At 36.6% G+C, this 25,094-nt stretch overlaps 1 protein-coding gene across 1 annotated transcript in view; it reads left to right on the top strand.

The window, feature by feature from the left end:
- LOC121425542 overlaps window positions 1-25,094 on the top strand; it is a 66,410-nt gene extending 41,316 nt beyond the window's left edge. The window contains 21 exon segments of the mRNA XM_041621621.1: window positions 216-324; window positions 1,132-1,228; window positions 1,899-1,999; window positions 3,794-3,886; window positions 4,684-4,757; window positions 5,962-6,073; window positions 6,492-6,580; window positions 7,182-7,287; window positions 7,850-7,996; window positions 8,341-9,207; window positions 9,770-9,868; window positions 10,919-11,062; window positions 11,417-11,593; window positions 12,906-13,091; window positions 13,951-14,034; window positions 14,950-15,018; window positions 16,460-16,540; window positions 18,096-18,231; window positions 19,493-19,621; window positions 21,157-22,459; window positions 22,461-25,094. Coding sequence (XP_041477555.1) covers window positions 216-324; window positions 1,132-1,228; window positions 1,899-1,999; window positions 3,794-3,886; window positions 4,684-4,757; window positions 5,962-6,073; window positions 6,492-6,580; window positions 7,182-7,287; window positions 7,850-7,996; window positions 8,341-9,207; window positions 9,770-9,868; window positions 10,919-11,062; window positions 11,417-11,593; window positions 12,906-13,091; window positions 13,951-14,034; window positions 14,950-15,018; window positions 16,460-16,540; window positions 18,096-18,231; window positions 19,493-19,621; window positions 21,157-22,459; window positions 22,461-22,626 — 4,369 coding nt within the window. The 3' untranslated portion in view covers window positions 22,627-25,094.

Below are 25,094 nucleotides of genomic sequence, written 5' to 3'. Positions count from 1 at the left end.
AAGAAAGGGAATAAATATATAATGAACATTTAATTCAAATGCTTTTTTGCTTTGGACATAGGGTCAAGGGGGGTATTTACTGGTGTAATAATGAACTTATAATGACTTGACATAACTCATTTGAATCCCCTACATGTATTTAATTGTTATCTTTTCTTGTTGCTTTTGCATGAATTTTCCATTTTGTCTTCACATGATATCTTTTTTATTTGTAGGTGGTTTGAGAGTGATGACTGGTTCTTGAAGCACATATCACAATCCCTTCTTGGAATTCAAGATCTTCTTACCAAACACCAAGCAAGGGTTACGATGGTTAGGAGAGAGGTAAACTATTACCCCCCTTCTTGCTCCACTTCCCCCCTCCTCCCCTGTTCTGCACCCCAGCCATGCCCACACTACATACAATGTACAGTTGAGGCCGAAAGTTTACATACACACATGGAATTCAGTGAAATTTGCTTTCAGCTCTTGATGCTAAAGCAATGTGATGAAGGGACATGACATACTCATTTGTTTTATATCAAATTCGTCATGATAGCACAAATATTTTATAAGATACAGTAAATTTTATGTGTGGCAACTGTTAACTATTATGTTAACGTCTAGCCTCAACTGTATATACATGTATTTAAGTCTTCATTAGAATTCAAGACATGTGTCTCTTTTTATGCATTCAGAGGTGCCTGGACTGGGAAATAAAAAGGCATATTTTGCATCATTTCTGCATGCTAAGTTGGTACGCTCAGAGAGGACGTATTCATGCTTAATATTCATAACAACTAGGTCAATGTAGTTTGTAAACAACCAGTTCAGATCCTTGCACGGAAATTGGCAAATGCAAATCCAACATGGACAAATTTGGGATACATGAATAATGACAGCATAAGATTTGATTGTTGAATTCCACAGACCATGTCACACCTGTCCAAATTCCCTAATCTCAATGAGAAATGTAGCAAAACAGACTTGATCGCTGCTAGCATGAAGGCTGTGCAAATGTGCCATGTTTTGACCAAGTATACATTCACTTGTAGATGATGGAAACTAAAAGAAGACATTCAGATATCTGATGCGGGTAATGGTATTGTATGATGTTGTTTTCATCATTGTTATTTTTTGTCATTTCAACAGTATGATTTGCTGTGTCAAGCCCTGACCCAGTTTCAAGAGAGATGCTGTGATCTGTTAGAGAAGCTACTGCAAGAGAAGACACCACAGCACAGAGTTGGTATGTGAAAACGGGTCCACAATATCATTTTGACTTTGTATACGAAAAATAAAGAGTTGCATGCACAGGAGTCAATGAAAATTATATCATGTTGATATGAATGGGACAATATGGAAAAAATAGCTCATTTATAACAGCAATTGAGGTTTATTATTTACGTCTAAAATATTGAAATTCATAGTTAGACATGAAAATGTATGCACAAATTGAAAAAAATCTTGCATTTTGATAGTAATATGGATACTCTATTATGCTACACATCAAATCCGGGCATGATCATGAATTTTATTTGTATGTTCAATTTACAATTCTTATTAAAATAAAAGGAGTAATTGATTATTATGGACTTATTTTCTTCATCTGTTTTCATATAATTTCAAAATTGAGCTCTAGATCATGATGATGATGAACAACATATGAATAGTACCATTTACAGTATCTGTAAGATAAGTTCATACATGTAGGTGCCGACGTCCAAAATAGGTCAAATATTATTAAGAAGCGTATATGCTTTATACTCTGATATGGTTCACAGCCGTAAAATTCATTCACAAAAGATTGCAATATTAATGATAATTAATCCTCTATTACTCATAGTCTTAATATATATGTATATACATACTCATAAGATCAAGATTTTGATAAAGGTACATTTCTTCTTAATTTGCAGTCTGCTTGATTACTAATCTCACTGATATTCTGGCACTGAGCGCTCTGTTGTTGGGTCGTCACCAAGGCAACCTAGAAGCCATTATCACACAAAGTCTCAAGGTGAGGTTTAAGTTGATTTGTCTTCAAAAAATAAAAAGCGCTTGAAATTTTTTCTTTTTCGAAGTGATGCTAACAGGAGGAAATTCCCTTCTTCTAATGCAAACACTCACGATTTGCTGATTCAGTGTGCACCACTTCTTTAGAACAATTTTGAGTGAAGCTTGGGCTTAGAACCTTAACTTGGGTATCTTTAGAATGCTGATGAATGATACAGTACTTTGAAGTAATATGTTTCATATACTAAAAAAACCTGTGTGTTAGCTCAGTTGGTAGAGCGTCTGTCTCACAACTGGAAGGTCAGGGTTCAAACCCCGGCTGGGTCAGACCAAAAGATGTTAAAAGATGGGAGTTGCTGCTACCTGTTAAACGTACAATTTAAGGGATAGAGCCTGGTCAATCTGGCATAACACAGTAGCTGCCGGGCCCATGATCAATTGGGCAAAGCAAATTTTTCAGTATTTCATTTCATGTCTATTTCGAACAATAAAATATGGATTTTCAGATTTTTCATGTTTATTAATTGGATTAATTTTCTCACAAATAATCATGGGAGTAGGGGTACCATTTCATTAATCCTTCCCGTACCTCAAAGTGGTATTCATTGCAGCTGTCTTACTTCTAGGGAACCAGAATGCTTGAAGATATTTTGATAAATTTCTTCTGCCCTTTGCACTCACACGACTGTTAACGTGAGAGTACAATCATTTAAATGATAGTTGATAACATCTTAATGATTTATTTGCCCGTATGTGGCAGTTTAACCTCCCTATTTATTTGCTTTTGGAAAGATGCCAAATAATGTTATCAGCAAATGTTTTCATATAACCCATGTCTTTATCACCTTGGATTCCAGGAATCCCAATATATACAGTTCTTATCAATGTGTACTTATGTCTGTCTGCTGGCCTGGAAAGTCCATATTCCAATCAGGACCCTATTCTATAAAATATCCATATTTTATTGTTCGAAATAGACATGAAATGAAATACTCTGAAAATTTGCTTTGCCCAATTGATCGTGGGCCTGACAGACACTGTGCAGCACCAGATCAACGAGGCTCTAGCCCTTAAACCATCGAACGGCAAACAGGGTAGCAGCAACTCCCATCTTTTAATGTCTTTTGGTCTGGCGCGGCCGGGGTTTGAACCCCCAACCTCCCGGTTGTGAGATGGACGCTGTACCAACTGAGCCAACACACCAGTTAAATATGTTACCAATCTGAATTTTCTGACAAATATGATGATGATGAACAGAATTTGTATAGCACCTTTTATCTCTGAAAAATATTTAAAGGCATGTACTCCCACATTATGACAATATTTTCCACACTGAAAATGACATTGAAAATGCAAGAGTGTTATTTATCACTTTATTTGCAAATCTGCACATTAAAGGAATGCAATATATGCCCAGGACTTTTTCCTTCAATGAGAGAATTATTTCAATCTAATTGTATTGTTTGTTTGAATCGCTTCTTAAATCAAACTTGGCCCTCATCTTACTAAGAATAACTATTGATCTGACTAATCACAACTACAAAAAGCCAGTAACGCAAACATCTAGATTGCACAAATCCATTAAAAGTGTTTTCTAAATACGATGTAGGCTTGTAGATGCATGATTGTTCAGACCAATCTTTGCTCATTGTTCTTTAATGGGATATTTATTGTGTAGAAAGAACTATGACATTTCTGGCTTTCCTTAGTTGTGTTTGATGAGATCAATTGCAACTCTTGTAAGACAGGGCCCAGTATTAAATATCATTGTATCCATTTCTTATTCAACTCTTCTCAGGAGAGTGTCCAGGAAAGCTATAATGGTCACAAGCTTCGTCTGACCACGGAGCTTCGTCTCAATGCCTACTCATCACCGGTATCTGCTGAACTTGTAAGCTATGTTTTAAATTCGGTTTATTTTCACTTGATCTATAAGCAGTCGGTCTGCTTCTCATGTAGTTTGATACCACATTGGCTTAACCCATTTGATCTTCTTTATTTTGGGCTGATTGCTGTTTTGTCCAATTCCATATTTTAGTTCATTGTCTTTCAGTCTAATCTCCATTTTTTTAAACTTATTTTTTCACACTTTGTCAAATGGAAATTACATCAATATTGTATAGACTAAGTAGACAAGTGTGTATTGATTTTCTTAGTTACGTGTAAAATATTTGTTGTACCGTATTTATAATCCAAAAAGGTAGATACACCTTCTACTATGAATAATTGGCAAAAAATGTATAGAAAGAAAAAAAATGTTTACTCTGATATATTATTGTTTATTACATGTAGACAAGAGTACCATAAGTACATGTACCCCTCCCCCAAACAAACAGATGAAAAAAATATTTGAAAAAAGAGGCTTTGTTTTAAAAATTCACATCCAATAAACTAAAGTCATTCAATCGAACATGGAAAAGTTGGACGTATACCAAAATACAGCTTTATTTAATCTAATTCCAGAGTTTGACATCAATTGTAACATAAGTTTACTTTAAAAAGTTCATTCAAAAATTTCCACAAAACAAGAGATGCGTAAGTACAATAAAATTTAAACATAAATTGATGATAATATGCAACATGAACACTTTGCAAGGCATTCAAATTAATAAAAATTTGTTTATAAGCAGAAGATATAATGTGGAGGGTTCTTAGAAAAGTATGTTTTGTTTTCATGTCATTTAATAGATCAGCAAGTTGATAGGTCACATCCAGTCAGAGGTCCAGTTTATCCAAGATAATTACCAACAATTGTTCCAGCTGTGAGTAGTCAAATCATTTTGTCTTAAGTTCTGATTTTTTTTTTTATTGAAATCCTTGTAAGTGTGTACTTTTTTTCTTACATCTGAAAATAAGTGGAAGCATCATGGTGTTGCGGTTCTGACTCTCGTCTTGTAATTAGAGGGTCGTGTGTTTGAATCCCACCATGGCCTAGCGTCCTTTGGCAAGGCGTTAATCCAAACTTTGCCACTTTCCACCCAGGTGTTAAATGGGTACCCGGTAGGATGTGAAAGCCTATATGTAGTATGCCTAGCAATTGAGTCTTGGAACTCTTGTTGGAATGCTCCCCAGGGAGTGGAGATGGTGCATACATTGTATGCTGGCATGCAAGGATCCGATGACCGGGGGAATAATATGTCTGTAAAGCGCTTAGAGACGACGTTCCGATGTATTAAGCGCTATATAAATGCGGAATATCATTATTATTATTAATAAGTGTGCTTAGAGTCTGTTGCATAAAACTTGCATTTAACCATTTCTAGGGCTCCCTAATCATTTGTTTTGTAATGTTGCACCTGTGGAATATTATTTGTAGTTTCTAATATCTGTTTTTGAAAGTTGTTGAAGAAAAAAATGAAATGAGATGAAGTAAAACTGATGGAAATTAAGAAATATACATCACTTTGTAGCAAATTTTTAACGCACTTAGAAGTGCGTTTTGAAATTGTTGCAATTGGTATAGGTTACATGTCATCATAGATACATGTATAAAAGAAAAAAATATCATTCATGCATCAACACTCTATTGTTCGTTAATGTGTTACGTACGAGGCAAAAAATTGGCTGATGAATCATTAACTTTATTTTTACTTTGCATTGGTCACATATCAGCTACCATGTTAAGATTATTGGGTCTGCAGCACTGGCAAATCCAGGGGGGGTAGCGCAGCCAGCCCATGCTCCCTTTTGAGAGGCACTATCAAAATTTGAAATGTAAATATGCCATTATAACACAAGTGTGCTCCCTCTCCTTTGAAAGTGAGGACCTTTTTTCTTTTTTGCTTGTCACATTTTCCTTGGGAAATTGTGCTCCTGCTCCTTTTGGAAAATCCTGGATCCGCCCCTGGTCTACAGTTTCAACCTACTTCTGTCTTGACTGGTGAATAATTAGTAATGCTTTACCATTTGACCTTGATATGACACTGATATTTGTTTTTTTTTTCTTTTATTTTGGTCACATCACAGATACCATGTTGAGGTTATGGAGTCTGCAGCTTCAACTTTCTATACCTGCCTTATGGCTGATGTATCAGTACTGTGTGATGAAATACAGGGAAAACAACAGGAGCAAGAACAGGTGGGAAATGATTCTATTTTATTGATTCATACCCTAGTGGTTCTAAGTCTTGCATTGTAATCAGAAGGTCATATGTTCAAATCCCACTGTAGCCTTGCATCCTTTGATGAGTCGTTAATCTACACTTGGCTACTCTCCACACATGTATTGAGGATACCCAATGAAATACAAAAGCCAAAAATGTACTTTGCCTAGCATTTCAGAGTGCATGTCAGAAAATATATCAGTTATTATGAACCCTTCTGAAAGCAGTTTTGAATTCATCAGCATGTTTGATAGTGTCCTTCAGAATATCACTGTAGCATTGTATCCAATGAGCGCTAAGATCCTCACTTGCCTATTGTAAATCAAACAATGAACATAGATTTCCTTGATTTTAAGACATTTTTCCCTACGATCATTCCTATATGATTTTCAGATGAAAGAGTCTGTTGACCCGGAGATGGTTGCTATGGCAAGGAAGTTAGATCAACTGGATCAAAAGTGGAAGAACTACATTCCTGCCTTGTAAGTCACTTTGTGGATAATACCTTCATCATCATCTCTCTTAGTATTAGGTGTTCAGTCTTTAAATCTCAATTATCAGGTTTAGATATTTGTATTGGGTCTAAGAGAGAAGTATTATGTCTAAGGTACTGTATCAGTTGTGGTTATTCCTGAAAATTACATGTACATGGAGTAGGATATATAGGAAGACATGATTATATTTGTCACAGACTTTTGTTGCTGGCATTAGAGATGTTGCATCTGATATCCAGAAAGAACTCTCAACATTTATTATCTTACAAATTTTGAGTTCTTGATGGCCCGAGAATATTAGGTGCTTGACTTTTTTACACTCGTATCTATCAGATAAAACATCCAAAATGTCTATTCTATGTGGTGGCGTCTGTTTAGCGGAGTGAGTTTGCTGATGAATCTAACAAAAATGATGGTTTAAATTCTTGTAGAAACACCCCTGAATAATTAATGGTTAAAAATTTTTGAAGTTAGTGGCTATATATCCCTCTTTATTGATAATGCCTGGCAAAAATTCTTTGCCAAATTCTGTAAAAAGATGAATGATTTATGCTGAAATCCATGACTGTATGCATTTCAATATGTTCAGATCGCAACAGTGGAGGAAGTCACTAACCAAGTCAGCTGTGAACTGGTTCCAATATCTCATCAGAGATATGCAGGCGATGATAGTATACAGCATCTGTAGAGATAAGGTATGACACCAGTCTTTTATTGCGCCTACATGTATGTAAGGATAGCCAAATATAGCTAGATTTTGATATGTGCCTTTGCAAAAATATTGTCCCAAAGGTCCAATTTAGCTTTAAGAGATGTATCAGAGTGTGGTGTCCAGATAACCTCTTAGTGGAATTCATTTTGAGATTTACATGTTAAAACTGATCTGATCTAAAAGGCAAAATATTATCAAGATTCATCAAACACTGTGCCTTGAGTAATTAATGGGCAGACCTAGTGGGTGGCAGTGCCATTCAACTCATTAAGACCATGCTTGCCATATGATGATGATGATATTGGTATTGGTATCGGTTATGATATTGACGATGATGATGTTGATGATGGTGATGATGATGATGATGGTGATGATGATGATGATCCTACATTGATTTTTCAAAACCAACACTTTGTAAAACTGTACTTCTTTTTGCCAGAGAGGGAACTTAACTACAATCATGGGATCAAACTTGTAAAAATAAAAAGTTATCTTTGTCAATAAAATTTGTTCAAATGCATGACTTGTGTGTCTTTTCCCTCCAGTTCAAAGCAGTTCATTTGACGTTTAACCAAGAAGATGAAGGATCAGATAGCTCTTACAATAGTTACCATCGCCCATCAAACGCCAACCCTTTGACCCAGTCAATAGGATCAGCTTTTGCCAGTGTCGTTCCTAAAGATCAAAAGAGGGTGAGAACTGGTTTTTCAATCCTAAACAGATTTGAGATATTCATTGTCATGCAGTACTTACAGTAAGTTCTCAGAAGTATAAGGCAATTATAAAAAAAACCATGCTCTAGAGCCACTATTGGTAATAGGGGAATTTTGAGGGCAGGAACGTGACTAGGGCAGTCATTGCCTTGAGGTAACTCAAGCCGTGCTCATTGCACAATATCTCTGTTCACTTAATGGAAAGTTTTCTATCCAAAAGTTAGATTGAAATAACATGAAAATGTTGCTTTGAAACGTCTTACATACCAGATACTTCTTGTTCACATTTGATGAAACTGAAATGTATTTATGTTAACATGCAGGACAGTGAAGGTGTTTCAAACAACAATACCATCAGACCAAATACCACTCACCATCCTCAGCACACAGGTATCAGCTTCAATCCTTCAGGAGTCCTCAACTTCAAGCAACCAGTCAGGACCCAATCATTCCCACAGATCAAGGAGTTGCTTGATCGCAGTGAGAAATGGTCCGCTGCAGGAAGTTCAAGGAATGAAGAAGTTGTTGGTTTTACCATGACTGCAGGAAACAGTCCTCATGTATTGGGCGGAGGGGGCGATGCCTTCCAGCCAGTTGATTCTAACACAAGGGAATCTTCAGGTGCCTTAAGAAACTGTAAATCATCCTCACGGGAACTGACACATTCCCGGTCATTCCCAGAACTCTCAGCTGCCACTCCAGCTCCAGAGGACATTCCTGGACCCAGTGGTGTTCAGGAAGGGGCTATGACGTTGACGCTCCCGCAACATGCCTTCCATGATGATTACACCTCTGGTAAGGATCAGTCGACAAGCACAAGTCGTTCAAGAAGTAACAGCAGCAGCCATCATCACTCAGACCACACCTATAGTTCTGATGTGGAAGACAACACAGATGCATCCTCTAGGAGCGTCACCAGCTCTAGGAGACAGCATAGGGATCAGCTGAGAGCTGTCTTTGAGCAACTTGGTATCTTCTCAGGAGAAGGTTTCTGTGGTCAATCAGAGATCACCCTGCCTATTTCAAGTAGCCTTGTTGACATGGTTTATGTAGTGAGGCATTCTTGTAGTCTGATGTATGATATATGCAGTGTACTGAAACCAGAAATGTCTGCCGAGTTTGAACAAGACGAGTTGCAACAGAAACTCTTGGTTGCAGATTTGCAGCAACTGCTCATCAGTCCTTTACAGGTAAGTAGGTTCTCACACACAGATTTTAACTCTTCTTATTAAAAGTTTTCAAATTTCTAGCAGTAATGTCCAATGATGAGAAACAAAGATGTAATATTGGTTCTGTTTTTAACTCTGAGCACGTCTAATAGAGGAATACTTGTAGTCCATGAAATGAATTAAAATTACTTAATATAATTTCAGTTGGTGGCATGATGTACTGGTACTCGAGAATATTAATTAGAATTTCTTGCATTACTTCATACAGATATGCCAATTCTTTTTTTTTTGTATAGAAAAATTGCAGGTTTAATGGAAAACGCATTCCCTAATTTGTTTTACCAAATAGGTCTTGTAGAAATAGTGAATATATGTACCACTCCCCCCCCCCCCCCCCCCGCCCCCCAAAAATGCAAGTAGTTTAAATGGAAAGCATCTAAAGGGGCTGATTAAGTTAATACAGTAGTCAGGTAGTTATACATTCTATAACTGATATTCACTGAGTACAGTGGAGTTGCATTTAATCTATATGGATTTTGTATTCAATGCTGAATTCTTTTTGATGATTTATTTATTTTTTCAGGGTGTGACCTTTGCTATAAGGTTGTTTGCATCTAATATGTTAGCAATGGATCTCTGTGCTACACCTGCTTGTCAAGTCAATAACATGATCAGTAAAGAGGTCAGTAACTCTTCTTTACTTCTTTTTCCTGATAATTGCCCTGTACTTTTGGTCTTATACCTCCTTGTCTACAACCAATTTGTCCAGTTTATCTAATTACCACTTAATTTACCATTTGTATTGTTTTCATTTTGGATATCATTTCGTCTGGTGTTATCCACTTGGTCTAACAGCATTTGACAAGGATATTTTTTATAATGTGGAGGTTTACGGTTCACCATATGTGTAATGTGAAGAAGGGAAGGAAATACAGGTAGAAAGATTAAAATAGAAAGACAAGATAGGATGAAAAGAGGAAATTAGAAGTATTCTTTCTGGAAAGTGAGTAAAGTCCTGAAAAGGACTGTATCCTGCTACTACTCAAGCCATATTCAGCTCATCTCATCTGGTTTACAGTCCTTTTCAGGACTTCACTCACTTCAAGAAAGAATACTTCTAATTTCCTCCTTTCATCCTTTCTTGTCTTTCCATTTCAATATTTCTGCCTGTATTTCATTTCCCTTCTTTATATTACACATGGTGAATTGTAAACCTTCTCCACGTTATAAACTCCACCATATAAACCTACAAAGATCATCTGATATTTTTTATGTTGTATTGGTTCATTCTTATTGATCAATGCTGTTTATGTATAATGTGGAAGGTCTGTAAAAAATAATAGGTACATGTATAGATTAAGTGGAAATTAGACAAAACGGACATACTAAATGAAAATTAGACTAAGTGGGTATCAAGCAAAATGTAGTGCAGACTAAAGAGCTGTTTGACAAAAAATGATGGTAGACCAAATGAGTTTAGCCCAATTTTTATTTTAAGAAGTTATACATGTAGCAATTCAAGGTTGTGAATATATATGAATATGATTTTGAATGTGATTGGATATTTTCAATACCTTAATTTGGTTATACTTTCAGTTTCCCAGGTTCTATCTAAACCATGTGTTCATAACGCAAATGGGTGCTTTTATTTTCTTAGAAGCTGGTTAGTAAAGATTGGCAATATGATTGAATATCCTTAAACTATAATTTGGTTATATTTTCAATACCTTAGGTTCTAAACCGTGTGTTCATAGCACAGAATGCTGGTTTGCTTGGTGGATGCCGACATGAGAGGAGTGGTTTGCCAGACTGTAACATTTACTTCAACCGAGACATGGAATGTCTTTGTGATAACTTTGAACCTATCAACCCGGAGGTAGGAGAGAAGCACCTGCTTTCTTTTACATTCTTTAATAATTTGAACACCTTTTTTCTTAGATGTTTTACAAACAACATGCTCAAATGCAATTGTTATATATTAGAATAGAACCAAATGATCCTTTAAACAACAAGAATGAGTGCTTTTTCTTCTTGGCCATCTTCTTTTTCTCTCTCTCTGCTGAGGAGAAACTAGACCATCTCCTAAGCCCTGGTTTATTGTCAGACTGAATAAAGACATGATGTATTATAAAGTATGTGTAGTGGTATTATTGATAAACAAAATATTTGTTGTATTTACTATAGTCTTCTGTTAGCATTTTTCTCATCTTGTACTTTCTTTAATAAATAGATGTGCCTTAGGATCAACAATGTCCAAGGTCTTGTTGAACTACTACCTGACCTACTGACAGACCTTGATGGAGCGGTTAGATCCTCAGAGATGCAGGAAGACTCAAAGACACAGCGCCCTCTACAGAGGTATCTTCATAACTTGATGAATGGACAGATCAAGCTTCTAGCCTTCAAGGTTTGTATTTGATTTCCTTTGAAGATGATAGGAATTTCGCATAAGACTTAAAATGAGATCGTTGAATGCGAGTGAGACATGGTGCTTCTATTAAAGTGAGATCTGGATCTTGAGGACAGAAAAAGCAGTTGCGAGAGCGATGTGTGAAGTTGATGGATACTGAGGACTTGATGTAGATGTTGGGTTTGGAAGAAGCAGTGGATCGGCTGACCTAGGAAAATGAGTGCTGGTGGTACAGACATGTTTTAACCCTAAATAGACTGGGCTATTTCGACGCCTAAGAAGACTGGGGGGGGGCTGATTCAGCCCCCCCTTATGATCTCGGCCGTCGATCGCGCGATCGCGACGAAAATTGGCACACACGTTACCCATGGCATTATCTACAAAACTATAACATCAAATTCTGCAAAAATCTCATGTTTGATTAATTATGCTAATTTATGCGTAAAATCATAAGTTTGCTGTAATTAATAAAATAATGCCCCTGAAATGCTAATTTTTGTTTCACATACTCTAGATAGGCATCTGATCAAATTTATTTAAAAAAAATTTCAACATCACATTTATTTTCTTATGTATTCTATTGTTTTCTAAATTTCTTATGTATTTCTTTGTTTTTCGACTTTTTGTTTTTTATTGTTTTTTCAATGGAAATTGTCGGGGACTTTATTTGGACCATAAAAAAGATAAAATTAATTGATTTTAAGCAGTAAAAGGAAAAATAATGATACATTTATGAATTTTGGTTAAAAACACTATTTGCATTGGATTTGTACACAAATTCACGTTTTTGAGTAATTTTGGGTGTGCATGCACTTACGAAATGTTGCGTAATTTCCGAACCGCGTACCCGGGGGTCACAATTTTGGTCTCAAAAGTTGCGCGAGACTTGAAAGTAAAAAGTCAGTGAGCGACGCGGTCAAAAAATTTTGCGCGGCGGATTTATCGCGAAAAATGTCGAGGGGGGGGCTGAATCAGCCCCCCCAGTCTTTTTAGGGTTAAGAAGGGCTTTTGAGTTTGACATGGATGGTTCAAGGAGGATTTGGAGAAGCTAGTGGTTTGAGGTTGGAGGGTGCACTGGATCTTGCAAAGTTAAAGGAGGGGTGAGGGTAGCATAATGGAGGTTGAGGTGAATCCGGCTACCCTAGGTCAATTGGTACAAATCCGTATTTATCTCACACTCGTGCATCCTCTTTGGCCTTTTGAAAACAAGTCACTCAGAGATTCTTAAATTGTATCATGAGCACATTGATTCTTAATGCTATCTTGGTCCCCCAAAATGTAAGTTTTTCTACCATGATTGAATTTGTAGGTGAATCAGATGTTCTCTCAAGCCCTTGGAGTTCTTCTTCAGCTTGACATGGGTTCATACAGCATTGCTGATCGTCTACATCCCCTTACAGCCTGTATCCACAACCACCTAGTCGCAACGTCCTCATGGCTTTATCATCAGTGCTACCAGATCTTCTGTCAAGAACTCTGGAAGTGTATTGTCAAGGTATGATTCCTTCAACTTTTCAATGAGGAAGGTCTCATTGGCCAACTCTTATTCTATACAATACATTGGAATTACAAAATAAGACTCGGTCTTAATGGCGAAACAAAAATTATGTCCTTAATGCTTTGTCACTAATTTTATCAAGTATTCTGTTAGGAACTGCGGAAGTTTATTGTTTGGATCTCAGAACATGTTACTTTTTTCTTTAATATGAGAAGAATGTGCAATTATAAGATCAACTTAGTATACTTGCAAGTAACCAATTCAGGAAACTATGTTCTTGTGTATTTACATGTTAATTAATTCATTTGTTCAATTCAATTTAATTAATATATTTATTGATATTAGGCTAGTAGGCCCTTCTACTAGGGTAGTTCCCTTAGTAGTTCACTTATTCTTGGAAGCCCTAACAAAGTTTGTTTCTATGTGACAAATTAAGAGTTTTAGGGAGGGTTAAAATTATGGGGAACCAAACAATATACAAATTTAAGAATGTAAGTTTTCATCTCTGCTTTGTTTAAAATAAGAGATGCGATTAATGTCTTGCAATGTATGATATTGTAATGTTTTGGCAAGATGTTCAAGGTTTTCATGTGGTTTATATCTAGTAGGGTAATTTCTTGACCTCTTTCCTTGCTCAAAGACTGCAACGTTTGTAATGAACAATCATTATCCTGTTATTTTCATAGGTCCCTTTTACAAATACCATTATTAAAAACCTTGTGATGGATTAAGAAGTGATTTGGATAAGAGTATCCTGTGAAAAACCTTAGTGTAAATTGATTCAGAACTCAATTTCTCTCCTTAAACTGTTCAATTTGTATTGTTGCTATTATTATTATTTCATTTATGTACACAGGACATTGAGAAACTAGTGGAAGAGCTGCTATTGCACAAGACAGAAGATAGGTCAAGAGCGATGCTTCTTCTTCAAACTACAGCAGTGAGTATTATTCAGAATTCATACATTATTCTTATGCCTACCTAAGGTTATCTGTCTTTGTTCATGTGATAGCCATTACAGGATCAACTTCAAACTTGGTCCATGGATGCATATATGAATGATCTCATACATGTTTTTTATATCAAGGGGAAAGGTCGCAGAGATCATAATATAAATACAAAAATCTTGTTTTGTTTTAAATCACTTTGTTACAGAATACAGGCATGCAGTTATGAGTTTCAAATATTAAAACTGTAATGGTTCGGGGGGGGGGGGGGGGCATTGCATGTAACTTGAGATCATCCAAGAATCATGCACAAGATTTGCAATAAATCACAGAATTGATAGAGGGTCTGCTTCTATTTGTAGATACAGAAATTGATTTGTCATAGTAAATATAAATCTATCAATTTAAGATTTGTGATTGATTTGAATTTACAATCAATCGCAAAAAGATTCTTGTAATGTCTGTAGAATGATCATAGATGGGAGCAAATTTGACTTGACTTCATTAACAATGTTTAAGTTTCCTTTAGAATATGTTCTCATCATGCTATCCTTCTCATAAATGAACTTCATTAGATGCCTGTTTCTAACATTATACATTATTGGATACATGCATTGACCTGGAAACTCTACCATACTTCTTTCTTACATACTTCACTCTTTCAGCAACAAAGAGCAATGTACTTTCTTCATTCTAAAACTGCCCCTTCCTATGTCATTCTGAAAACAGGCCGGCTTTAATTCTTTTCAATCTCTTGCCCCATGGTATTTGAATGAACTCCTTCAAACTAAACATCTGAAAAGTGGAAACATCTGTGAACAAACCTATTTATGAATTATACATGTATCTCTTGAAAAGGATGCTGTAAAAAATTCATTGTTTTTTTAAATCTCATTTTTTATCAACAGCATTTAATGGAAACCATCATTAACCACTCTGAACATGGTCTCAGTGCTGATGTCTTCTTAGAACCAGCTGTAAGTTTATTCATTAAAGCATTCTTGAGGGCAGAATAAGTATTTGAGTACATGTGTGCCTGTCAACTTTGTTGTAATTGTTTATCTTCATTTTCACTAAAATTGATTATCATTACAAGCTAGACCCCATTCCTCCTTCCCCCTGCCCCTAAAGATGTAAACATATGAATCACCAGTCTTGAAATAAAAGATAATTTACCCGACGGATTTATGAGTGGGGTGGAAGTGTGTGCTTTATTTATAACATGGCCAAGAGGCAGAATAACTGGATATCGGCACGCTTTACACATGTATCAACACACTGATAATTGACACAATGGTGAATGATTGAATGACCACTCCCCCCGGAAAAGAGAGGGGGGAAATAATAAATTAGCAACTCCCTACCCCTCACCTCCACCCATCAAAAGATGGGTAAATGTGAACATTTGGTAACCAATCCCCTGTCCCCTTCCCCTCCAAACAAAAAGAGAGGAAAAAATATGTAAAAATTCAATTGAAAATATCGTCACACGCACCATGAACCGTCCTCTCTGCGCACTTCGATGCGAAAGTTACTTTTGCAGAAAACGCATTTAAAGAAAAGTTTTTTTTTAAACCAGCAATAAGTGCACCTACAAGGAGAGCAAATTATTTACCAGTGTCTTCGTTAAAAAGTTCAGGTTCCAAAGTTTCGTCCCGTATCTTTATATTTTCTTGAAGTTAATTATTTACGCCACAGTGGGCAACATAACAAAGAGGACGGTTTCGTGGAATAGATACAGTGCGCTTAACTTTCGCATCGAAGTGCGCAGAGAGGACGGTTCGTGATGCGTGCGAGGATATAACTGACACCTTGGAACAAGTAAAAAATCACAATAATCGACAATGCTCTTTTATCCTGCTTTCAAATAATTGGAAATGCTATATGCATTATTGGATATTAGGTGTGCACTTGTTTAAAAAAAAATCACAATAGCATAGAAGTTTAAGAGGATGGTGTACATTGAAATAATCATTATATTACGCAAGGTTCTTTGTAGTACAAAGTGAAAATGAAGTGTAAGAAGATATAAATCAATCCCTTTTGCTGGTCAACCTCACAGAAAAATGATATCTGGGGAATTTCCATAAACTAGGTAGATCATGCATGTACCTTATTTATGTTGGACCTTTGTGAAATGATAGTATCTGTTATATACCTGATAATAAAAGATGCAATGCTTTTAAATTATTGCTTGAGCTGGTCCTAAAGGGAAATACAAATGGAAAAATGGGGTTGATTGTTCTAAAAGGTTGGTATTTTTTTAAATGGCCTATCTATATTTCTACTATGTCCTGTTTCATCTTCAGGATTGAATAAGCAATTTGATAATTAAAATTGTACTAATTTCAACCCTACATGTTTTTCACCCTTTTCATCCAATATTTGATCGATGTCAATGATTCTTTACTATCCCAGGATGGAGTCATCCAGGTTCTACAACTCTATACATGGCCCACATCCCGACTGATTCAGCTATATCAAGGGTTTTTACAGAAGGTAAGAATGCACCCATGCATGCTTAGGGATCAGTTTTGATAAATCCCCCCAAACTGTATTTCACTATTCCAGTTAATTTGAGATTATATGAATGTGTGCCTTAAGTAGTCATGATGTGAAGGATGTAAAATAAATAATAATAATATGGGGTATTTATATTGCGCGCATATCCACCTTGTTAGGTGCTCAAGGCGCTTCTATATAACCCGGCTAAGCTAGGTCTTCATAGCGCACACAGCTTCTTGAGGAATAACTTCCTATTACCTCACCTGGGTTGAGTGCAGCACATTGTGGATCAGTTTCTTACTGAAGGAAATTATGCCATGGCTGGGATTCGAACCCACGACCCTCTGTTTCAAAGTCCGGAGACTAATCCACTAATAAAGAAAAGTGTTTTATTGGCTAAATGGAAGCATCGTGGTGTAGCAGTTCTGACTCTCGCCTTGTAATCAGAGGGTCATGTGTTTGAATCCCACCATTGCTTAGCGTCCTTTGGCAAGGCGTCAATCCACAATTTGCCACTCTCCACCCAGGTGTTAAATGGGTGCCAAGTAGGATACGAAAGCCTATGTAGTATGCCTAGGAATTGAATCTTGGAACTCTTGTTGGAATGCTCCCCAGGGAGTGGTGAAAGTGCATACATTGTGTGCGGGCATGTCAGGATCCGATGACTGGTGTAATAATAATTGCAATGTAAAACGCTTAGAAACAAAGTGTAATAAGCGCTATATAAATGTAACTATTATTATTATTTTAGTATTAAATGGACATAATAACTTGATAAAATTACCCATTTTACATCAAAATTGATTTTGATCAGGAGCACAATCAAAAGAAAATATCTGTTACTTTCTCATTTGTCAAGAATGGAATGTGCTAAATAATTCAGATTACTACCCATATAGGGAATTTAGGAGATAAATAAAAGTCATATTTCGCTCGCTACTTTCAATCCGAGACCGACGAGGTAAACATTTGCCATGTTGCCCTCCCAGGGCTTTACCCATAGGAATCCTGTACAAAACAGAGGGCAATATTGGCCATATTTCTGTTAATGCGCTTGCACAGTAGGAGCCGATTTTGATCGCTAATTTCAGTATTTGACAAATCTGGCTGGAACCAGTATATGAACCAACGCATTGTAGATTTATATGTGGTAAGTGTATGTGCACACCATGTATGATGTGCGACTGCCTGGTGACTTTACGTCACAATTCCTTATTATGGGTTGCTTCGCTTAGTTTGTGAATAACCTAAAATCAGAAGCAGTGATAAGCAAACAGGCCTATAAATTGTTCCAAACAGTAGCTTGAATTACACATTGTACAGCCTAAGGTAATAATAATAATATTGACTGGCTCTTCTTTCGGGAAGCATCAAATATGTTGCCCTTAAAAGAACCATATTGCCCTCGGGCAACATATTTGATGTTCCCTTCAAGGCCAGTCAATATTATGTAAATATAATGTGATTGTAGCTTCCTGCTTCTATCTAATCACTAGATTTTTAAGATAAGTGCTCTAAAATATTTAATTACTCTTTAATTTGTATGAAGGCTTGGGAAGGAACAACAAATGAATCATGGCCGATCCGCCTCCAGACTCTTCGTATCCTACAGAGGTTGCTATGCCAACAGAGAAAGTGCTTCACTGGAAATGAGCTCTTGAATGCTCTTGTACAAGTCCAAAAAGGTAGAGAGACTGCATGAGCATTTTAATAGTTTGTAATTGAGCAATAATGTAGATGTAATAGTATGACTACTATTGTTGTATTTTACTCATGGGAAACTAAATAATTTGCCCATTTTATTTCCAGATTCTATCAAATCAATTTGCACTGTTCAAGAAACAGATCAGCAATATTTATTATTGATTTAGAACATATAATGGACCTGCGTCAGTCATAATTCGAGTAGAAATTCGAGTAGAAATAGTCTTTATTTGTAGTAGAGTATTACATGTAATAGTAGCAGTTTTAGTATTTGTTGTAGTAGTTGCGGCTGCATCGTGAACGTTAAAACCTTAACCAAGGTTAAGTCTTTAAATTGTCAGCATTACTTTGAAAGTCTATGGACCTAGTTCATGAAATGTAGACATATGGGTAATCAAGTATTACTGAACATCCTACCTAAGTTTCAGGTCATATGTCCAAGGTTAAAGGGTCAATGAAGTGTGGACATGTTGGGTTATTTGTTGAATTGTCATTTTTGTAACTTTAATGTTTATGGATCTAGATCATGCAACTTGGACATAAGAGAAATCAAATATCCTGGAATATCTAGTGGGAGTTTCAGGTCGCATGACCATAATCAAAGGTTATATTTAGGGTCAATAAACTTTTGCCATGTTGGGGGTATTTGCTGAATTGCCATCTTAACACTGAAATTATATGGATCTAGTTCATAAAACTTGGACATGAGAATAATCAATTATCACAACATCCTGCATGAGTTCAAGTCACATCATCAAGGTCAAAGGTCATTTAGGGTAAATGAACTTTGACCGAATTGGGGGTATCTGTTGAATTACCATCAAAACTTTGAAAGTTTATGGATCCGATTCATGAAACTTGGGCACAATAGTAATCAAGTATCACTGAACATCCTGTTAAAGTTTCAGGTTCATTTCATATCAACTTCATTATCATATGAATAGTGTTTTTGTGAATAATTATTCAATGTCGGTACTGCTCCTATATTGAATCATGCGATGCAGGCAAGACTGCCAGAGACACTTGTTTACTCAATCTAAATTCATAATAGGCCATTTCATAAAGTATGTACTTTTGACCCCTTTAATAAGGAACTTTCCTGACATGTTTAATTTCTATTTTGTGCTTCATGTGAAAAGGTGTAATGCTCTCATATTATTATGGCTTGAGCAGTTCATGAACTCAAAATAGAAAGGGGGACATATCAAATGTTGATTATTTGATTGGATTGAATCTTTACAGACGAGGAGCCAGTGGAGAACATTTGGGATTGGGCTTATCTTGTTTCTGAGCAGCTATTGAGATGTGGATTAGTAAGAAGGATGATGGCTAGTGGTCATACAGTCGATCTATCTGCCCTGGAACAAAGAGGTAGGTGTAATTTCATGTCTTATCAGGAGTTTCATTTCTCTTGCTTTTTGTCTCACCTGCATAGCAGAGTGAGACTATAGGCGCCGCTTTTCCGACGGCGGCGGCGGTGGCGGCGGCAGCGTCAACATCAAATCTTAACCTAAGGTTAAGTTTTTGAAATGACATCATAACTTAGAAAGTATATGGACCTAGTTCATGAAACTTGGCCATAAGGTTAATCAAGTATTACTGAACATCCTATTAGAGTTTCATGTCACATGACCAAGGTCAAAGGTCATTTAGGGTCAATGAACTTTGGCCGATTTGGGGGTATCTGTTGAATTACAATCAAAACTTTAAAAGTTTTTTGATCTGATTCATGAAACTTGGACATAATAGTAATCAAGTATCACTGAACATCCTGTGCAAGTTTCAGGTCACATGATCAAGGTCAAAGGTCATTTAGGGTCAATGAACTTTGGCCGAATTGGGGGTATTTGTTGAATTACCATCATAACTTTGAAAGTATGTTGGTCTAGTTCATAAAACTTGGACATAAGAGTAATCAAGTATCACTGAACATCCTGTGCACATTTTAGGTCACATGACCAGGGTCAAAGGTCAATGAACTTTGGCCATAATGGGGGTATCTGTTGAATTACCATCATAACTTTGCAAGTTTATTGATCTTTTGAAACTTGGACATGAGAGTAATCAAATATCACTGAATATCCTGTGCAAGTTTCAGGTCACATGATCAAGGTCAAAGGTCATGTGAGATCAATGAACTTTGGCCGCATTGGGGGTATTTGTTGAATTACCATCCTATCTCTGTAAGTGTATTGGTCTAATTCATAAAACGGGGAAATAAGAGTAACCAAGTATCACTGAACATCTTGTGTGAGTTACAGTAGTTTTCAAAGTCAGCACTGCTGCTATGTTGAATCGCGTGATGCAGGTGAGACGGCCAGAGGCATTCCACTTGTTTCTAATTTATGACCAATTCTTCAGGAAGTTGATGGTATGAACACTTGAATTGAAAAAAGTCAATTTTGTGGTGTCATTAATAGTGTGTTACAGAAGATCAGCTGTTGGCTTAAGATTGGTGTTGTTTTGAAGTACTTGTTTTTTTTTGTTCTTGCTGATTAAAGTTGAAAACACTGCATTATATGTTCAGACAGCTTACTGAACAAATTTGAAATGATTTTTTTGTTGTTCTTGAAGCGTTTAACTTGATTTGGTGTTTAGTCAGTGATTAGTTTGATAGATTGCCTACGCCCACTTTTGTCTACTTCATGTTTGATAGCAATTTAGTCTTGGAACTCTTGTTGGAATGCTCACCAGGGAGTGGAGAAGGTGCGTACATTGTATGCGGGCATGCCATGATCCAATGGTCGGGGTAATATATCTGTAAAGCGCTTAGAGACATTCTTCCGTTGTATTAAATGCTGTATAAAAACAGAATATTATTTATTATTATTATCAGAGGAGTAGATGATCTGATTGTAACCAAGTGAATATAAACTCTCAAACCCTGACTGTATTTCCTATTCCAGGTAACCAAAACCTCCACTTTGCCTCTCAAGGAGAGATCAGTGACTATGAAGGATACAGCTACCCAGAGGTCACCTTACATAGTATCCCTAGGACATCCAGGAGAAAACAAACCCTTGGAAGCACTACCAATGGTGAAGACACGGATGCGATGTCTGATGAAGTCTCTAGACGGTTGCATCGGAGCCATGAGATGGACGAGAGCACAGACAATGAAACGGACGATGATGAGGTCCAGCATATCGTTCAGGTGTTGGCAGAGGTTTACATGAGTCCCCAACCTGCCCAAGATGAACAACCTGTGATGCCCTCAGTGTCCAGTCCGCAGTCAGTGAGTGATCGTGGTCCAATTCCTCCAGACGAACAGTCAGTTGTGCCTTCAAAGTCTGGTAGTTGGTCAAAGGATGATCCTAGGCCTAGTCAAGGAGTGACCGTAGGACCTGCAGTACTCGCTGTAGAAAGTGATGTGTCTTCTAGTGATCCTCCAGATGCAAAAGATATCGATCGTCGTAAAGATGAGTCCTCTATGCAAGTAACCACCAAAGAAATACATTCTTCAAAGGATGTAGGAGATGGTGCTGAAGATGAGATATCTTGTCTAACAGGAACCTCTGATGCAGTCAAGGATCAGTTTGATCAAGATGAACATGAACTAAATGGTAATATGAAAGATGATAAGGACATGTGCTACCCTGATCAAAGTTTGCAAAAAGACAATGAGAGTGTTGAAAGGGACACAGAAGCTTCAACAGTAGAAGGTGATTCAGTTGTGCCAGGAACAGAATCACATTCAAACGCTCAGGAAAGTAATAGAGTAGAATCTCATCACTCTCCTTTACCTTCCAAAGTGGAGCCTATAGAACCTTTGAAGGATGATACAGATGAGCGGTATTTCAGAGCTATTTGTGATGATGATACTCAGACCACATTGAATACTGACAACAATGTAGAACTGATTCATCCTGAAACAGAGTGTGTTGAAAGAAACCAAATTTCTTGTTATGATAGGAGTGAACAGACTAAAACTGAAAATAAGGAGCCTTCAAACTCTGGAGCAGCTTCCATCAAAACAGACGGAGATGGAAGACATCAAATCAATCTTGAGCATGGACCCGGCTCAGGAGGTAATCGTTCTTCTACCTTTTCTGAATCCTCCTCTTCCGACATATCAGATTGTGAATTAAGTTCTTCACCCCATGCAGGTAGCCCTGCCTGGTCACCTAGAGGAGTCGTCTTCACTGCAGATTCTCAGCAGCTCTACTGCTTCTCTCAAGTTTATGACTTCATCCCTCAGGCGGAGGAGGGAAAGGAATCACTTCAGGAGTCACAGCGTAAATCCAAAGCATTTCAACGCATGGTGGAGAACCTGGACGCTGGGTTCAGTCCAGAGATGGTCGTTGCCATCATTGCCAATCGCAGGGATGAGTCATCAAAGAATTTCATCAATCAGATTGGAGATGAGTCTTTGCTAATGAGAGAAGCTTCTTGCATCAAGCGTCTTTGCAGAGCTTGCTTTAAATTGAGATGATGTTTATTAAAGCAAGAATTGACTCTCGATAATTCCCACCTGCCTGACAACATCAACATGACAGCATCTCTCCGACATACATGAAAGCCAAAATAAGAAGATTGCCCTTAAAGTGTTTGTTGGGCTTTTGTGACATACATGTATGGAAGCAATGGAAACACAACAAATTAGGAGTTCATCATGCCTTTGAAGCTGATTATGTGTGAAATGAAATCTTCCATGAAATTACAGTGTGTGCATATTTTTGTAAGGCAGAAATCATGAGATATAATTGTAAATCATGTCTTTGTATAATTTCTCGCAGGTTACTCCTTTTTTTTACATAGTGTAATGACAAGTACTATTATACAGTTCTTACTAGACATGTACATGTGTAACACGTATGGGTCTCTGTGCATGAAAAGTGGGAAATATGGTTATAATGGTAAACTAAAAATAAAACATTAAACAATATATAGGTTATTTATATTGCGCACATATCCACCTTGTTAGGTGCTCAAGGCGCTCCTATATTACCCGGCTATAGATTGAACCTAACTTAGTTAAACATCCTGAAGAGGTGGGTTTTTGTACTTTTGAAATTGCTCAAGTTAGGTAGTATTTTCTTAAAGTTGATGGGAGAGAATTCCATTTAGCTAGTGCAGCTTTCTGGAAAGCCTGATCTCCATATATGATATGGTATTGGCAGTAATTTCAGAGAGATTTCGTGAACTAGAATAGAGATTATCTTGAAGATAAGCAGGGGCAATACCATATATGCATTTGAATGTTCATAAGTGAAGTATGTATTTGATCCTTGATCGAATGGGTAGCCAGTGAAGGTCAGATAAGATAGGGGTTATGCGTTCAAACTTTCTCTATCGAGTTATAAGTCTTGCAGCAGAATGTTAGATATGTTGTAATTGTTGAGAAGTGATTCCTAGATTCCAAATAGCAAGCTATTATTATTGTTATTACCGGTATGTATTAAAAGTAAGTTCAGATGAAGGCATGTACTAACTAATTTTTTGGTATCGGTTAAGTTTAACTCAAGTGCTAAATTTTCCTTTTACCTCAAAGAGTACCAATAAACACCTTTTATCAAATGCCACTAAGGGCATCACGCTCTCCTCCTTCCCATTGGAAACATGGAATTTTACTTATAAGATCTCCTGACTGATTTCTTAAATTTGATTTCATTCTCCCCCATGAAAGTATTATGGCTAAACTATTTGGTTCATTTACTGCAAGATGAATAGCATTGTAACTTTGGTGAGATATTCTTCAGCGACTGTAAGGATGACACAATGATCACAATTATTACATTTGGGCCTACCATTTATTGAGGAAACACTGTCTTTACAACACAGCGCCGAAAAAGGGTGAGCAATAATCTTTTGGCAATGAACTAGCTATCGAGTGTCACAAGGTGACGCTATAACACATCATACAAAGGCGCAGTGTTTTATGCAGGAATCTTGTGACATTCTTGTATCAGTGTTTGTCTGAAATGTCAATCCTTCCCCCCAACCGAATCTAGGATAGTCAAGATAGATCTTGTTCTCTTGTATTCCATACCTCTTTGAGAAGGCTGTTATATGGCAAGCTCAGTAACTATATTGATACAGCTAAACTTGTGTGACAAATTACTCGTAATCTGATATCAGGTTTAACTCTCATCTACAGCTAACTATGGATTGCCAATTGTGACATCAATCTCTTACAGTACAGGTTCAAATTATCATCTTATTTCAAACTCAGGATTATTGATAACTGCATGGGAATAATAACTGAAGTTCTCCTCACCATTCAATCATTAGGAAAAGAGGCATGAAAAGATAGGAAACATAACTTTACTACTCAGACCATGGCTTAAGTTAAACTGTACTTCAGAATATTGGCCTTTGTGTTCAGTACTTGTCATAAATCCATATTACTGTCATGTAAAAATTAGTGCCCATATTTGTTTTTTACATTTATCATTCTTCTGTATGTTCTCAATTTTGTTGCTCCCATTTTTCTAATATGAAAAAACTACTTTGTTCCTCATTCCACAGCTTGTTACATTATTTTAAACCAGCAAGAAATGTACAAACTTTAATACATGTGCAATTTCAACACAATGAACCAGTATATTGCTATGTCAGGCATTGTTGAAATATTCAATACAAAATTTCTTCTACTTAACAAAACAGTTGTTTTTGTTTTTTTCATGGGTGTGTCCTAATTTTAACAAATTTCAGTACTAGCTGTGGACCTTTGTGTATGATAACAGTATATTTCTGTATAATACTAATATTTATTACTGTCACAAAATATTATTACTATTTTAATTTCTTAATCTGTTACATGTAGCTTTCTTTTCTGTATAAATTGATTTGATTATCCTACTACAGTGTAGCAGCACAATAAAATTTAATTTTTATACACTTA

Source organism: Lytechinus variegatus, chromosome 12 (assembly GCF_018143015.1).
Source record: "Lytechinus variegatus isolate NC3 chromosome 12, Lvar_3.0, whole genome shotgun sequence".
In the NCBI taxonomy this organism is placed as follows: Eukaryota; Metazoa; Echinodermata; class Echinoidea; order Temnopleuroida; family Toxopneustidae; genus Lytechinus; species Lytechinus variegatus.
Note: the sequence above shows the minus strand (reverse complement) of the source record. Positions and strands in the feature narration are given on the sequence as shown.